Source organism: Ranitomeya variabilis, chromosome 6, assembly GCF_051348905.1.
Source record: "Ranitomeya variabilis isolate aRanVar5 chromosome 6, aRanVar5.hap1, whole genome shotgun sequence".
Lineage (NCBI taxonomy): Eukaryota > Metazoa > Chordata > Amphibia > Anura > Dendrobatidae > Ranitomeya > Ranitomeya variabilis.
The window spans coordinates 393,885,847-393,903,570 of record NC_135237.1 but is presented as its reverse complement, the minus strand read 5'-3'; the positions used below and the strand labels follow the sequence as shown (position 1 = coordinate 393,903,570).

The window sequence follows — 17,724 nt, the reverse complement described above, 5'->3', positions numbered from 1 at the left end:
AGTACTATTAAAAACATATTCAATCAGAAGTAGATGCTGAGGTTTCCCCAGAAAAGTCACACTTGCAGAGCAAATAGCAAGAATTACACACCATTTTTGCATGTGTCAGGCAAATTGCTTTATGACATTTGAGACATTCATAATTTGAAAGCCTTCTGGTTCCGCTTTCTTTTATAAAATCTCCCTTATTTCTATGAAATATCCTCACATTTTGTGCTATACATTCATAAAACAAGCTAAATAAACTATTGTGATGAATAAAAACATAAAATACCAACCTTACTGAATGTGACGTATTCACATACAATGAGCCTGAGAGATCTGTGCAGCTATATCCTCTCCCCTGAAGCTCTGAAATCCAACTGTGATATCAGGTTTCACAGACCTTCAAGAGACAGGAGACTACCTGGAGGGAGGGGCTTTCCTCACAATCTGGTGAGGAAGGAGAAATGAAAGTAAAAGAGAAGCGCCTGTCAGATCAGTTGTATGTGACGGAGGGTTAAACTGTCGCTTATCATAAATTGTATAAATTTTGGTTAAAAAAAATCGTTGTGGGGTATTGACCAGTTTCTGTAAATTTTAATCAGGTCTAAGAGACTGAGTTAATATGCTCTACAGACCTATTTGGGCCAAAGCCTTACATATATTGGAACATGGTCATTGCCAAGGCCTTTACCTGAGATCTGCAGCACTGCCTGTTATCTGAGTAATACACTCCACAGACCTCATCACTCTCTAGAACATAGTCTGTAATTGCTTTGCTGTGGCTCAAAACCATGCAAAAGAGACATTCTGCCTTGTTGGATAGTTTCCATAAGAAGTGTGTAGGCATCTGCATATTGGTCAGTGGCACTCCTGTTTCTTTCTCTTGAGGAGGCTGCTTCCACCTAAAATGAGGATACTGCCTTCCCAAAATCTGTCAGATGACAAATGCACTATCATGATGCTGCAGGCCCCTTTTTGTTGGAATGGTGTATTGGAGCATCTGTCCCTGTGGGATGCATGTATATAGTGCTGAGCAGCCCACCTGATAATATTATGGGTATCATTAATAGGCTGTAAGCTAGACACTTTGTAACACACATACCTATGTAACTGGCGTTCTACGCAAGCCTCATTTGTGTGCATTTTTTTCTACTAGGCAGCCAACCCCTCCATAATCTGGTAGGTGTGTGGGTGGCTGTTTTTATCAGTAGTTTTCACCTGTGCTGCCCTTGACTTTTTAAGTGAGGGCCTGCTGCATCCTGCTAGTGCATTTGTCATCTGACAGGTTTTGGAAAGGCTGTATACTTATGGTATGTGTTCTTTTTCAATTTTTCTATGATGGCCAAATACTGTATTCAGAATTTGATTCAACTGGTTTTGGTGTCTGGTGGAAACCAATTTACTGACATTGATCATACAGCTCCCCCAACTCCTGTATTATATTCATCTTAGAGCAGCTTCGCCCGCTATGACAGTGGATCCATTGGGATTCAGTGGCCAAAATGAACTCTGGAGCTTAGAAAACTTAGGTTTCTTGACACCTGCCGACTCTCAGAAAATGTCAAGCAAGGGACACATAAAGACATGGCAGGGGACGTGGTGGTGGTGGCTGGAAAAGCCCTAAATTCAAATGGGCATATTTTAGCTGGCATTGTAAAGTGATGAGTAGTGTTGAGCATTCCGATACCGCAAGTATCGGGTATCGGCCGATACTTAGCGGTAACGGCATTCCGATACCGAGATCCGATACTTTTGTGGTATCGGGTATCGGTATCGAAACAACATTAATGTGTAAAATTAAGAATTAAAATAAAAAATATTGCTATACTCACCTCTCCGACGCAGCCTGGACCTCACCGAGGGAACCAGCAGCGTTCTTTGCTTAAAATGCGCGCTTTTCCTTCCTTCCGTGACGTCACGGCTTGTGATTGGTCGCGTGCCGCCCATGTGGCCGCGACGCGACCAATCACAGCAAGCCGTGACGTAATTTTCAGGTCCTCAATGCCTAATTCTAGGCATTCAGGAATTTAAAATTACGTTCCGGCTTGTGATTGGTCGCGTCGCGGTCACATGGGCGACGCGACCAATCACAAGCCGTGACGTCACGGGAGGCAGGAGACGCGCGCATTTTTAAAATTACGTCACGGCTTGTGATTGGTTGCGTGCCGCCCATGTGACCGCGACATGACCAATCACAGCAAGCCGTGACGTAATTTCAGGTCCTCAATGCAGAAATAGGCATCAGGACCTGAAATCACGTCACGGCTTGCTGTGATTGGTCGCGTCGCGGTCACATGGGCGGCACGCAACCAATCACAAGCCGTGACGTAATTTTAAAAATGCGCGCGTCTCCTGCCTCCCGTAATGTCACGGCTTGTGATTGGTCGCGTCGCCCATGTGACCGCGACGCGACCAATCACAAGCCGGAACGTAATTTTAAATTTCTGAATGCCTAGAATTAGGCATTGAGGACCTGAAAATTACGTCACGGCTTGCTGTGATTGGTCGCGTCGCGGCCACATGGGCGGCACGCGACCAATCACAAGCCGTGACGTCACGGAAGGAAGGAAAAGCACGCATTTTAAGCAAAGAACGCTGCCGGTTCCCTCGGTGAGGTCCAGGCTGCGTCGGAGAGGTGAGTATAGCAATATTTTTTATTTTAATTCTTTATTTTACACATTAATATGGTTCCCAGGGCCTGAAGGAGAGTTTCCTCTCCTTCAGACCCTGGGAACCATCAGGAATACCGTCCGATACTTGAGTCCCATTGACTTGTATTGGTATCGGGTATCGGTATCGGATTAGATCCGATACTTTGCCGGTATCGGCCAATACTTTCCGATACCGATACTTTCAAGTATCGGACGGTATCGCTCAACACTAGTGATGAGGAATATGTATTCCACTATCTAGCTAACAATTATGAATGAGGGAGGGACCTCCCAAATGTAGGAGACAGGTCTGTCTGAGGTCCCTTCCCAAACTCATGTTTCATGGCATCAGATGGCCCTCTGATAATGTCAAGCGAGGGCCGCATAATGACATGGCGGTGTACGTGGTGATGATAGCGAGCGAAGCCCAAAATTTAAATAGACATGTTTTAGCTTGTTTTGTAAAGTTATGGGTAATATGTATTCCACTATCTATCTAACAATTTTGAATGAGGAAGGGACTTCTCAAAAGTAGGAGTGAGAACACTCCCAAATGTGTGATACATGGCCACCTGAGGGCCTTCCCAAACTCAAGTTTCACAGCATCTGCTGTCCCTCTGAAAATGTCAAGCACAGAGGTTGCATAATGACTTGATGGTGGACGTGGTGGTGGTGGACAAAGCCCAAAATTCAAATGAGCAGGTTTTAGCTGGCATTGTAAAGTGATAGGGCATATGTATTCCACTATCTAACTAACAATTTTGAATAAAGGAGGGACCTTCCAAATGTTGGAGTGAGAGCTTTCCCATATGTATAATACAGGGCCACATGAGGGCCCTTATTAAACTCAGGTTTCAGAGCACCTGCTGTACCTCTGAAAATGTCAAGCGAGGGCTGCGTAATGACATGGCGGTGGACGTGGTGTGGTGGCAGGCGAAGCCCAAAATTCAAATGAGCATATTTTAGCTGGCATTGTAAAGTGATTGGGAATATGTATTCCACTATCTAGCTATCAATTTTGAATGAGGGAGCGACCTCCCAAATGTAGGAGTGAGAGCCCACAGAAATATAAAAGGAAAAAACTAAAGTCAAAACGCTCTGTGTGAACATATGCTAAAGGGGAAGTATAATTTTTTTATTTCTTTTATTTTGTTTTGCATTATATACATGTAATTATGAAGGAAAACATGTGTCATAGCATTTTTACCCTTTAAAAAAATAGTTTTTGTTTGGTAAGTCTTCTTATAATTCTGTAAAAAATGGCAAAATAGTCTGACAGCATGATTCCCAGTTACCATATGTAAGACAGAAAGGCATGCTGGCATCTTCTCGATGCTGTTCCCATTAAGTTTAGCACTTTCCCATCCATTTTAAGTTATTCCTCAGGTTCCCAGACCTGTCTGTATGGTCCAGCAGAAAAATATTTGGCTTTCCCAGTGACTTGCATTGGATTCGTCATTTGGTACGAATACCCTGATATTAGAAATTATTCGTGACAATTTCCCCGATTCAGAATATTTCACCATTCGCTCATCACTACACATATCCATTCTATTTTAGGCAAAAATAAATTAATATTTATATAAATATGTATGTATATATATGTGTATATATATATATATATATATATATATATATATATATATATATATATATATATATATATATATATATATGTATATCTATATATATATAATAGGGGGGTCTAAGATTCAGCCAAAAGGCTACAAGTATAATTAAGTCCTCGGATAAAATTAATAATAATGTAGATTAATCCGAGGCCCCAAGGATAATTTGCCAAAAATAATTTTATTTGACCAAGCATACAGTAAACCAACGTTTCGGCCAAGATAGGCTTTTGTCTTGTTATCTACAAGCATAATAGAAAAGTAACAATCAATATACATATTAAGAAGCAAGGAAAACATATATACACAACTGTATGATTATATTGGTCAAGAAAAGAAGAACAAATCAGAAGTGTCCATGTGAAGTGGTCCAATGATATACCATACTGACTTATTAACATATAAGAGATACATAAATCTCATAGGTAAAATTTAACCTAGTGGCCATATACAGAAAATCACATCGATAATGGAAAAAAAAGGGGGAGAAAAAAACATTATACACGGCAATCATGTGATTACCATATACCCATAATCAATATTACCCACATAAGGGTTATTAGTCAGTAATGACAAAGAAAGACCATATTTAGACAGTCCAAGGTAAAATGGGGAGAAATAGAAAGACCACCAAAGAGTGCCATCATTACCTGTATGGTGGTACAAGAGAAAAAAGGAGCTGAAATGAGAAATAGAGGTAAAATGTGTAAGCATAATTGCCATAACCAGAGTTAAATAGTCAAGAAATACAAAACATGCAAAAAACCATACCTGGAGAAAGAGAGGTGTGCGGGATCCCGAGATACAGCCGCAGTGTGGAAACGGTGTGCCTTGTGATCGTCATGGCGCAATTTATATTGAAGTATTACTGGAAGTAGCACTGAAACCGGAAGAAGGGCACAATCCTAAAGGATATAGCGGGCATGCGAACTGATATGGAGACGCGTGCGCAGAATGAACAACCCGACGGAAATGGGGCAAGGTAACCGTAAGAAGGACCAAAAGGACTTTAAAAAGTTATAGCACAAGCGCAAACAAGTCAGAATGCGCAGGTGTAGTATATAACTATTGCCGGAGGTGAGGCAAAAAATACCTGTTATACAAAAACGTTATTAGAGCGGTATGAAAAGAAGACACAAATAGTGTCTCATAAGTCTTGTGTATATATGAGTAGGGTTGAGCGAAACGGGTCGGCCATTTTCAGAAGTCGCCGACTTTTGGCAAAGTCGGGTTTCATGAAACCCTATGTGGGGTCGGCCATGAGGTCGGCGATCTTCTGAATCTGGTATCGGAATTCCGATACCGAGTTCCGATATGTTTGCGATATCGGGAATCGGTATCGGAATCCATATTTAAGTGTTAAATAAAGAATCAAAATAAAAAATATTGATATACTCACCCTCGGACGCAACCTGGTACTAACCGGCAGGCTTCCTTCCTAAGAATGAGCGCGTGAATGACCTGCGGTGACGTCGGCGCGTCCGAGGGTGAGTATATCAATATTTTTTATTTTGATTCTTTATTTTAACCATTAATATGGATCCCAGGGCCTGAAGGAGAGTTTCCTCTCCTTCAGACCCTGGGAACCATAGTATCCCATTGCACTGCATTGGGTTTCGTGTTTCGGCCGACCCCGACCCCGACTTTTTTGTAGGATCGGCCGATTTCACTCGACCCGACTTTTGACTTTTGAGAAAGTCGGGTTTCGTGAAACCCGACCCGATCCTATAAAAATAAAAGTCGCTCAGCCCTATATATGAGCTGTCGCCGCAATAGTATAAGGGCTACCATATCTAAAAAAGAAAACAATTACTCCACTAGCCACCATTGTTTTCTTTTTTAGATATGGTAGCCCTTATACTATTGCGGCGACAGCTCATATATACACAAGACTTATGAGACACTATTTGTGTCTTCTTTTCATACCGCTCTAATAACGTTTTTGTATAGCAGGTATTTTTTGCCTCACCTCCGGCAATAGTTATATACTACACCTGCGCATTCTGACTCGTTTGCGCTTGCGCTATAACTTTTTTAAGTCCTTTTGGTCCTTCTTCCAGTTACCTTGCCCCATTTCCGTCGGGTTGTTCATTCTGCGCACGCGTCTCCATATCAGTTTGCACGCCCGCTATATCCTTTAGGATTGTGCCCTTCTTCCGGTTTCAGCGCTAGTTCCGGTAATACTTCAATATAAATTGCGCCATGACGATCACAAGGCACACCGTTTCCACACTGCGGCTGTATCTCGGGATCCCGCACACCTCTCTTTCTCCAGGTATGGTTTTTTTGCATGTTTTGTATTTCTTGACTATTTAGCTCTGGTTATGGCAATTATGCTTACACATTTTACCTCTATTTCTCATTTCAGCTCCTTTTTTCTCTTGTACCACCATACAGGTAATGATTGCACTCTTTGGTGGTCTTTCTATTTCTCCCCATTTTACCTTGGACTGTCTAAATATGGTCTTTCTTTGTCATTACTGACAAATAACCCTTATGTGGGTAATATTGATTATGGGTATATGGTAATCACATGATTGCCGTGTATAATGTTTTTTTCTCCCCCTTTTTTTTCCATTATCGATGTGATTTTCTGTATATGGCCACTAGGTTAAATTTTACCTATGAGATTTATGTATCCCTTATATGTTAATAAGTCAGTATGGTATATCATTGGACCACTTCACATGGACACTTCTGATTTGTTCTTCTTTTTTTTACCAATATAATCATACAGTTATGTATATATTCTATACGACACCAGAAATTACCACGGACCCATGTAGGTATAACAACTCATAAGCTTATCATTTATCAGGAGGACAATGAGTAAGGCTAGTTTCACACTAGCGTTTACTGCATAACGTCGCAAATCCGTTTTTTTGCCGAAAAAACGGATGCGTCAAAAAAGTGAAAAACGGTGACAAACGTATGCCACGCATCCAGCATTTCGACGGATCCGTCGCAAATCCGCTAAACGTTTCCGTCGAAAATACTGGATGCGTTGCATACGTTGCATACGTTTTACCATCCGTTGTATCCGTTTTTCCGACGGATCCATTTTTAAAAGGGGAGGCTCCCAAAATTTGATTGGCTACTGGAAAATTTGAAAAACTATATAGTACTGTATTTACAGCCCATCTTTGTGGGTTTTAGTTTTGTGGCAGCGATGGAAGGTGTTCTTGTGAGGATTGCTAGTTTGGTTACCGACGTTATCTTTGAGACGAATCGCCTGGATATCATAGTGCGGGAGAAGGAGGCGGCAGCGGAAAGGCGTAGGATGCTTCTGCAGCAACGGAGACGGAGACGACTGTGGATTCATCCGATTAATCAACTACGGATGACCCGGGGTGTCCAGTCCACTCTCTACCTGGAGTTGCGGCACAATCCACACAAATTCCACAACTACGTGCGGATGAGGATTGAACATTTCGATTTTTTGCTTGCAAAAATGGAGGATGTCATCCGAAGACAGGATACAAGGATGAGGCTTGCCATCACACCGGCGGAGCGGCTGATGGTGACCCTGCGGTAAGCCTCTTTTTTTTATTTCATTGCTGATATTGGATGTTATATTACACGCTGCAGACAATACTGCGCTGCCATATTGCGCACTATTTTCTGCAGCATGTAGTTTTGGTTTTCTTGGCGGACATTCCACTGCTTTATTTAAATGTCATTGCTGATATTGAATGTTTTTCTGCATTTTTTTTTTGGGGGGGGGTTTTTTGGGTTTGATGACATGCAACTGCTTTTTTTCTGTCATTGGTCATTTTGAATGTTATATTACACGCTGCAGACAATACTGCGCTGCCATATTGCGCACTATTTTCTGCAGCATGTAGTTTTGGTTTTCTTGGCGAACATTCCACTGCTTTATTTAAATGTCATTGCTGATATTGAATGTTTTTCTGCATTTTTTTTTTGGGGGGGGGTTTTTTGGGTTTGATGACATGCAACTGCTTTTTTTCTGTCATTGGTCATTTTGAATGTTATATTACACGCTGCAGACAATACTGCGCTGCCATATTGCGCACTATTTTCTGCAGCATGTAGTTTTGGTTTTCTTGGCGGACATTCCACTGCTTTATTTAAATGTCATTGCTGATATTGAATGTTTTTCTGCATTTTTTTTGGGGGGGGGGTTTTTTGGGTTTGATGACATGCAACTGCTTTTTTTCTGTCATTGGTCATTTTGAATGTTATATTACACGCTGCAGACAATACTGCGCTGCCATATTGCGCACTATTTTCTGCAGCATGTAGTTTTGGTTTTCTTGGCGGACATTCCACTGCTTTATTTAAATGTCATTGCTGATATTGAATGTTAGATAACAGACTGCAGAAAATACTGCGCTGAAATATTGCGTTGCATTTTCTGCATTTTTTTTTTTGTTTTGTTTTTTGGGTTTGATGACATGCAACTGCTTTTTTTCTCTCATTGCTCATTTCGAATGTTATATTACACGCTGCAGACAATACTGCGCTGCCATATTGCGCACTATTTTCTGCAGCATGTAATTTGGGTTTTCTTGGCGGACATTCCACAGTTTTTTTACACTGGTTTCATGCTGGTTTTATTGGGTGTCCCGTCCTTAAAAAAAAAATAACAGTGCCATATTAAAACTTGTTGGTCTGTGCAATTTTTTCTAACATTTTTTATTTTTTTTTTAAAGTTTCCTAGCTACGGGTGAATCTATGACTTCGCTCCATTATCAGTTCAGGCTGGGCATTTCAACTATCTCTGGAATAGTGAAGGACACATGTCGGGCTGTTTGGACCACTTTGCAACCAGAGTATATCCCCCAACCATCCATGGAAATCTGGTTGCGAAGTGCTGAAGAGTTTCTGCAAATTTGCAATTTCCCTAATTGTGTGGGTGCAGTTGACGGGAAACATATAAGGATTGCGAAACCGGCAGGAACAGGATCGGAGTATTATAATTATAAGAAGTATTTCTCCATCGTCCTTATGGCTATTGCAGACGCCAACTGCAGGTTCCTTGCCGTGGACATCGGAGCATATGGACGGTCCAACGATTCGCAAGTTCTTAAAAACTCCGATGGGTCGTTGCCTTTATGGAGAGACCTACGATTTCCCGCCAGCCACACCACTGCCAGGAACAAATGACCCAGCCCTGGAATATGTTTTTGTAGGTGATGAAGCCTTTCAACTGTCGCCGCACCTACTGAAACCGTACAGTAGCCGGAACTTAAACCATACCAAGCGGGTCTTTAATTACCGGCTTACTAGAGCACGAAGAGTAGTGGAGTGTTCCTTTGGCATATTGACGGCGAAGTGGCGAGTTCTGCTGACGGCTATCAAGCTGAAAACAACAACTATAGACGAGGTAGTTAAAGCCTGTGTGGTGCTCCACAACTTTGTCCTGTCAAAGGAGCCCGTTTCTTTGGATGATGAAGAGTTGGAGACCACCTTGTGGGACTACCGCAGCAGCTCGGTTCGCTCTACAAGTTCAGTTACAAGGATGAGGGACCAGTTTGCCGATTATTTTGTCTCACCTGTCGGGCGGATCCCGTGGCAAGACATGATTGTGTAACCTGTTTCCCATGTGTAACCTGTTTCCCATGTGTAACCTGTTTCCCATGTGTTTTTTTTTATGTAAAAAAAGTGTTTCAGCCCCCCCCCAAAAAAAAGGCCCAAAAGCGTGGTTTTCTTGCTAGTAAAACCATTATGTTATACCTTTTACATGTCTGGTGTTTGTTTTTATTAAACCTTTTTTTATTATATTACCTTATTAAATCCACACACACACACAAAGAGTAGAATTGTAATCAGAAATTTATTTTATCTCTTTTTTTTTTTGTTTTGCAAAAAAAATATATTTTTATTTTCCAACTTTTTTTTTGAAAAATTTGAACATTTTTTATAATATTATTTACATTAATAACACTTTACAAATTTTCAAAGTGTTGGGTGGAGATATGAGAGGAGGAGGGGCAGGAAGGTTGGACCACGTCGATAGGTGGGGAAACCCTACTTGTTTGGGGTGCAGTGGAAGGGGGGGTTAAACCAAGAGGCTGACCAGAGGGGGGTGGTGTTGGGGTAGGGGGAAGAGAAAAGTTGAGTAAGGAAAACATTGGGGAAGTAATTTGGTCTGGGGGCCGGGATTGTTGTGGGGACTGGGTCGGGTATTGTGACTGGGTAGGGTAGTGGGACTGGCGTGGGGTTTGGTAATGGTGCTGGTGTGGGGATTGGAGCTGGGTTTGGTAATGGTGCTGGTGTGGGTATTGGGGCTGGGTTTGGTAATGGGGGGTATGGTGTGGAAATGGGGCCTGGGGTGGAATTGGAGTGGAGGTGTGGGGAGGTGTGTGGGTCGATTCATTAATGGCCTGCAGTGCAGCATTATGGCAGGTATTCATTACCCGCATCTGTTGCTCAAAAGAAAGCTTCTCCATGCTCATGAGCATGGATTGGAAAAAAAGATTGGCCGGATCGGGACTTACAGCTGAATGCAGCCTATCCAAGCGACTGCTGGTTTCACGGCTTGTTTCACTGATGCGTGACTGCACCATGTTGAAACCAGCAGTCACTTGCTCTCCCAAAATTTTGAAAGAGCCTTGGAAGGATGCATTCAGGTGTAAGAACTCAGGAGCATAGCTCCTTTCCTGACCCCTCTGTCGCTGCCGCCACGAACCTAATGGTGGTGTCGAGGTGGCAGGATCAGAGGGGTGGGGTAAAGGGAACGCTAACTGTTCAGCATCAGATGCGAGCAATGAAGCCTGCAATAATGCTCCACTGCTTGGGGCGGATGAAGTAGAGGGGTCAGAGGAGGGGACAGAGGGGTCAGAGGAGGGGACAGAGGTGTGGGGCCTACCGACGTGGCCCTCAGTGGCGGACTCAGGAGGGATCGCTCCAGAGGGCGCAGAGGAAGATGCAGGCGCCCGGTGGCTGGAGAAGGTGCTGTGAAAGAAAAAAAAAAAAAATTAATACATTGGAATGAAAAAGCCCTGACTGAAAGCAAACTAAGTAGACAGGTTAACATGGTTATTAGTGGGCTGTAGAATACTTACACTCTGCTTAGCATGGTTCGCCTCAGGAAGGAGAGGGCCTGGCCATATTTATATTTGCTCCTCTTCCTTCCTGCAGAGCCACTCGGGGCCTTCATCTCATCGTTGAATTCCCTCTTAAAGCGATCCCTCAGTGACCGCCACCGCTTCCTAATCTTTCCAACTGTGAAGACAAGAATCAAAAGAAAAAACAAAAAATTGGTAAATGCAATACATTACAGTCAGCTCAAAACATCACTGGAAAGTGAATACTTACCTAGTTTGCTCTGCTGCTGAGGATGAAGGCTCTCCCGCCTTGGAAACAGGTTGCGACACACTTCGTCCCAGAGCCGACGGGTGACACCGGTATCAGCATGCCTGCGGTCAGCCATGTTCCACAGCGGCTCCCGCTCGCGAACCTCCTCGATGAGATTCTCAATATCAATGTCGTCATCATCATCATCATCCTCTTCTGCGGGAGCACGCTGTGAAGCCTGTGCCAAAAAAAAAAAAAGGAAAACAAACAAATTAGTACACTGAAACACTAAAGTACCAATAGAATACCCCTCCCAAAAAAAAACAACTCACTGATGGCTGACCGCGGCGACGAGTCCGCCGACTCTGGGAGTGTCTGGGAGAGCCTTCAGCGGCAGCAGCAGGAGCAGCAGCAGCAGCAGCCTGAAATAAAGGAAACAAATTCTCAGTAATGTAGGCATATATTTTCTGTGTTTAGTTATGTATGAAAATCTGTTTTGTGTATGGTGCAGTGTGATGTGCGAAAAAACTGTTTCACCACTACTTACACTTGGTTCCTCCTCCACTAGCATCTCTCCACCCGTCTCGCCCCCTTCTGACAGCTCCTCATCTGATTCAGCTTCCTGTTGAAACATAATTTATGCATGTGGTTAGACATCAAAATGTAATTTTAAAAAACCAAAAAAAAATAAACCCATTTTTTGCGTTAACTTTTACCGATACACGCTGTTGCTGTGGAGGAGGGCTGTCAGAAGAGGACATTGTTTTGTGGTCCTGGTGGGCAGCGGCTGTGGTCCTGGTGGGCAGCGGCTGTGGTCCTGGTGTTTCTGTAAGTTAAAGAGACACTTGCAATCTGCTCGACACATTGAAGTAGCAGATTGTGGGTCTTCAAAACTTACTTCTAACACTTAGCTGTGGTCCTGGTGGGCAGCGGCTGTGGTCCTGGTGGGCAGCGGCTGTGGTCCTGGTGGGCAGCGGCTGTGGTCCTGGTGGGCAGCGGCTGTGGTCCTGGTGTTTCTGTAAGTTAAAGAGACACTTGCAATCTGCTCGACACATTGAAGTAGCAGATTGTGGGTCTTCAAAACTTACTTCTAACACTTAGCTGTGGTCCTGGTGGGCAGCGGCTGTGGTCCTGGTGGACAGCGGCTGTGGTCCTAGTGGGCAGCGGCTGTGGCTGCGGTCCTGGTTTATCTGTTAATATGTATAATGGATCTATAGTTAGACCACCCCCTGAACTAGGTAATGTTCAATGATAAACACCCTACTGAAATGATGTCAGAAATGTTCATACAGGTGAACAAAAAAAAACCCCAAAAAGTTGCACGTTATACCATTCATTTCCATGTCCCAAAAAATAAAATTTTAAAATGTTAACACTATGAAAAAATATATTTGACACATTTTATTTAAAAAAAATAACCTCCCCCCCCCCCCCAAAAAAAAAAAAAAACTTTACAAGTTAACCTTTATTAAAAAAATGAGCCCTCAACCAACCCTGTATTGCATGTGTAACCATTGGTACATACACCAGTTTTAAATTTACCTTTATGAAATAATACTACGGACATTTTTTTAAAACACATTTTATTATTATTATTTTTTTTCTCTCTTTTTTTAAAAATCACAATTAGGAGCTGACATGCTCTTTATTTTAAATACAAGTACTTCAACTGCTAATGGTTATAACAGTAATTAAAATAAAATCAACACTTTTATTAAATAGAAAAACCCCACACTCACACATTCAAACCACAAGCTGCAGACCGCTAGACTTTTTTAAAAAACACATCAGATTTAAAAAAAAAAAAAAAAACACATTTAAACCACATGCTGCACAGACCACTATACAGTCCATACATCAGAAAAAGGCAAATAACCAATTACAGCATGGACAAATGCACATGCAATCAACAAGACGTACACAAAAAACATGCATGGTATGTTTCCACATTCCGGATTGCATCAGAATTTGGTCAGGATTTCCCATCAGTATTTGTAAGCCAAAACCAGGAGTGTAAAAATTAGGTAAAGTATAATAGGAAAACAGGCACACTTTTGATTTTATCACCCACTCCTGATTTTGGCGTACAAATACTGATGGAAAATCCTGACCACATCCTGATGCAATCCTGCACATGGACACATACCCTCCCACATGAACAGGCATAAAATTGGCAAAGGCATAATATGGTGCAGGCACATGATACAAAATCACACAGCCGTAAAAAAAATACACACATACACATGCACGCACATAGCTTTATGCAAATACACATATGTACAACAAAGGCAGAAAGGTGAACCCAATCAGAAGACGCATACACACACACACACATACAAAAGGCTGACAATCCTTTGGCTGAAGCAGCAGGTCTTCACAGTGGCTGGAATCAGGCTGCATCTGGACTCTAGCATGGCACTGGCTGGTGCAGGACGATGGCAGGCCTCAGGTTCTCTTCAGGTTTTAAGCTCTTTCTGTAGTCAGTACCTCATATACACACACAAATGCACAGGCACACAGATGCACACAAAAATTGCAATACTCACACTGGCTCTATGGTGGCTGGCTCCTGTGGCTGGAGTCCTGTGGCTGGCTCGGGTCTTGTGGCTGGCTGGGGTCCTATGTCTGTCTCCTGTGGCTGGCTCTATGGTGGCTGGCTCCTGTGGCTGGCTGGGGTCCTGTTGCTGGCTGGGCTCTTGCTGGCAGTCTTCTCTCTGGCTCTTGCTGGCAGTCTTCTCTCTGGCTCTTGCTGGCATATGTGGGGTTGAAGGCCCAGGCCAGGTTTATATAGATTTGGGGGTGTCTGACCAATTGGCAACAAAATACTTCTTCTGAGCATGCTCAGTGTAAAAAAAACGTATTGCAGCGCTGTATTGCGTCGTACGACGTGTCCCGACGCATCCGTCGCTCATAGGCTTCCATTGCAGCCAACGACGTATGCCGCAGGATGCGTCGCGACACGTTTTTTAGGCGGAGACAAAAAACGTTACAATCTACGTTTTTTTGAGACGACGTGTCGCCAAATTTCGACGCATCCGTCGTAAAACGTACACGACGTATGCCAATCCGTCGCCATACGTCGCCAATACAAGTCTATGGGAAAAAAACGCATCCAGCAAAAAGTTTTGCTGGATGCGTTTTTTCTGAAAAAAGACGTTTTGAAACGTAATGCAGTTAACGCTAGTGTGAAAGTAGCCTTAGTAACATACCAAAACCAATAATTCAAATTTAATAGCTCTTTTTATTTACTGCCATAAAAATTAAACATAAATACATAGGTCTTTAGTACAAAAATCATGTGAATCACTCTAAAGTGTTAAATGTGACACAGGGTGGAGTATGTCAGACTGAAAATAAATACTAAACGAGCAATGAGGGATCATCACATTGCTTATATGCTAGGTGCCTGTATGATCACCATGATAGGTATATTACTGCCTACAAGCATATTCCCTCCCACTCATATTGCCGCACTCACACCATATGCTGTGGATAACTGAAGAGAGTAAATTGCCAGTTGCAGTTATAGTCATTCCCATTTCTAACACAGTATCCACACCATATGCTGCAAACAGCTTAATCCCTTATTCATATACAAAAAGGACAGCTTAATTTACCCATAGTAAGGTCAGACGTCCTTCTCCAGCCTGCGTCAGAATCCCCAACGCGCGTTTCGCGTAAAAGGTATGTCGCTTCCTCAGGGGGCGCCTGCTTGTAGGCAGTAATATACCTATCATGGTGATCATACAGGCACCTAGCATATAAGCAATGTGATGATCCCTCATTGCTCGTCTAGTATTTATTTTCAGTCTGACATACTCCACCCTGTGTCAAATTTAACACTTTAGAGTGATTCACATGATTTTTGTACTAAAGACCTATGTATTTATGTTTAATTTTTATGGCAGTAAATAAAAAGAGCTATTAAATTTGAATTATTGGTTTTGGTATGTTACTTACTCATTGTCCTCCTGATAAATGATAAAGTTATGTATATATGTTTTCCTTGCTTCTTAATATGTATATTGATTGTTACTTTTCTATTATGCTTGTAGATTATCGCCTTGACAAAGGCCTATTTTGGCCGAAACGTTGGTTTACTGTATGCTTGGTCAAATAAAATTATTTTTGGCAAATTATCCTTGGGGCCTCGGACTAATCTACATTATCTATATATATATATGCATATACTCTCTCTCTCTCTCTCTCTATATATATATATATATATATATATATATATATATATACTGTAATTTCAAAAAAGTTCATGTTTTCTCATTAATGTACACGCTGTAAACCATCTTGACTGGGAAAAACAAAAATGTAGTCTTCTTTTAATTGATTAAAAATGAAAAACTGAAATATCACATGGTCATAAGTATTGGGAATGATGCAACAAGTATTTCACACCTGGATTTGGGGATCCTCTGCCATTCTTCCTTTCAGATCCTCTCCAGTTACATCAGGTTGGATGGTGAATGATGCTGGTCAGCCATTTTTAGGTCTCTCTAGAGACCCCTTAGTGGGGTTTAGCTCAGGGCTCTGCCTGGGCCAGTTAAGAATGGTCACAGAGTTGTTCTGAATCCACTCCTTTGTTATTTTAGCTGTGTGCTTAGGGTCTTTGTCTTGTTGGAAGGTGAACCTTCAGCCAAGTCTGGGGTCCAGAGCACTCTGGAAGAGGTTTTCATCCAGAATATCTCTGTATTTGAGTGCATTCACGTTTTCTTCAGTGACAACCAGTCGTCCTGTCCTGAGGCTGAAAAACACCCCCATAGCATAATGCTGCCACCAACATGTTTCACTGTTGTGATTGTAAGGGCAGGTGATGAGCAGTGCCTGGTTTTGTCCACAGATACCGCTTAGAATTATCACCAAAAATTTCTATTTTTGCCTCATAAGATCAGAGAATCTTATTTCTCATAGTCTGGAAGTCCTTCATGTGATTTTTAGTAAACTCTATGCGGGCTCTCATATGTCTTGCACTGAGGAGAGGCTTCCGTTGGGCCACTCTGCCATAAAGGCCAGACTGGTGGAGGGCTGCAGAGTGATATTTGACTTTGTGGAACTTTCTCCCATCTCCCTACTGCATCTCTGGAGCTCAGCCACATTGATCTTGTGGTTCTTCTTTACCTCTCTCACCAAGGCTCTTCTCCCACAATTGCTCAGTTTGGCTGGACGGCCAAGTCTAGGAAGACTTCTGGTGGTCCCAAACTTCTTCCATGTAAGGATTATGGAGGCCACTGTGCTCTTAGGAACCTTGAGTGCTGCAGAAATTCTGTTGTAATTTTGGTCAGATCTGTGCCTTGCCACAATTCTGTCTCTGAGCTCCTTGGCCAATTTATTTGACCTCATGATTCTCATTTGGTCTGACACGCACTGTGAGCTGTAAGGTATTATATAGACAGGTGTGTGCTTTTCCATATCAAGTCCTGTCAGTTTAATTAAACACAGCTGGACTCCAATGAAGGAGTAGAACATCTCAAGGAGGATCCTAAGTAAATGAACAGCATGTGACTTACATATGAGTGTATGAGCAAAAGGTTTGAATACTTATGACCATGTTGTAATTTTTCTTTTCTATTAAATTTGTAAAGATTTTCTCATTTCTGTTTTTTTTTCAGTTAAGACTGTACATTAATGTGAACAAATTGAACTTTTTTGAATTTACCAATAGGCTGTAATGAAACAAAAAGTGAAAAATGTAATGGGGTCTGAATACTTTCCGTACCCACTGTATGTATATATATATATATATATATATATATATATATATATATATATATATATGTTTTTTTGTTTTTTTTTTTATTACAAAAAGTTAAATGGGCAGATGAAAAAGTTTGGGTACCTGTGGAGATTTGTGCTCTCACATAACTTTGACCAAGGTTTCACATCTTAATTAGCCTGTTAGGGCTGTGGCTTGTTCACTATCATTATTACATCGTTAAAAAAGGCCATGTGACGCAAATTTCCCAGTTTTATAAAAACCCAGCCACCTCTAACCTTGTGCCAAAAAACAGCCATGGGCTCTTTTAAGCAGCTGCCTAGCACTCTGAAAATGAAAATGGGGGAGGCCCACAAAGCAGGAGAAGGCTATAAGAAGATAAAGTATTTTCAAGATGCCCTTTCCTCAGTTTGAAATGTAATCTAGAAAAGGCAGGTAATAGGAACAGTGGAGGTCAAGAAAAGGTCTGGAA

General features: G+C 42.0%; 2 protein-coding genes across 3 annotated transcripts in view; both read right to left on the bottom strand.

Annotated features, from left to right (window-relative positions):
• Positions 1-17,724, bottom strand: part of LOC143782568 (cadherin-19-like) — a 352,880-nt gene that overhangs the window by 214,461 nt on the left and 120,695 nt on the right. The window lies entirely within an intron of this gene.
• Positions 9,207-12,093, bottom strand: LOC143782567 (uncharacterized). Its single transcript, XM_077270122.1, has 3 exons — positions 11,549-12,093; positions 11,296-11,455; positions 9,207-11,185 (listed from the first exon to the last, which is right to left on the bottom strand). The coding sequence occupies exons 1-3, from the start codon at positions 11,661-11,663 to the stop codon at positions 10,177-10,179; spliced, it is 1,284 nt and encodes a 427-aa protein (XP_077126237.1). The 5' UTR covers positions 11,664-12,093; the 3' UTR covers positions 9,207-10,176.

Bases quoted from the DNA above. Each gene is read 5' to 3' on its own strand.
- LOC143782567 (XM_077270122.1), bottom strand. From the start codon at position 11,663: ATGGCTGACCGCAGGCATGCTGATACCGGTGTCACCCGTCGGCTCTGG. The intron at 11,456-11,548 runs GTAAGTATTCAC...TTGTCTTCACAG, and splicing joins TCAGCAGCAGAGCAAACTAG to TTGGAAAGATTAGGAAGCGG. The intron at 11,186-11,295 runs GTAAGTATTCTA...TTTCTTTCACAG, and splicing joins CGAACCATGCTAAGCAGAGT to CACCTTCTCCAGCCACCGGG.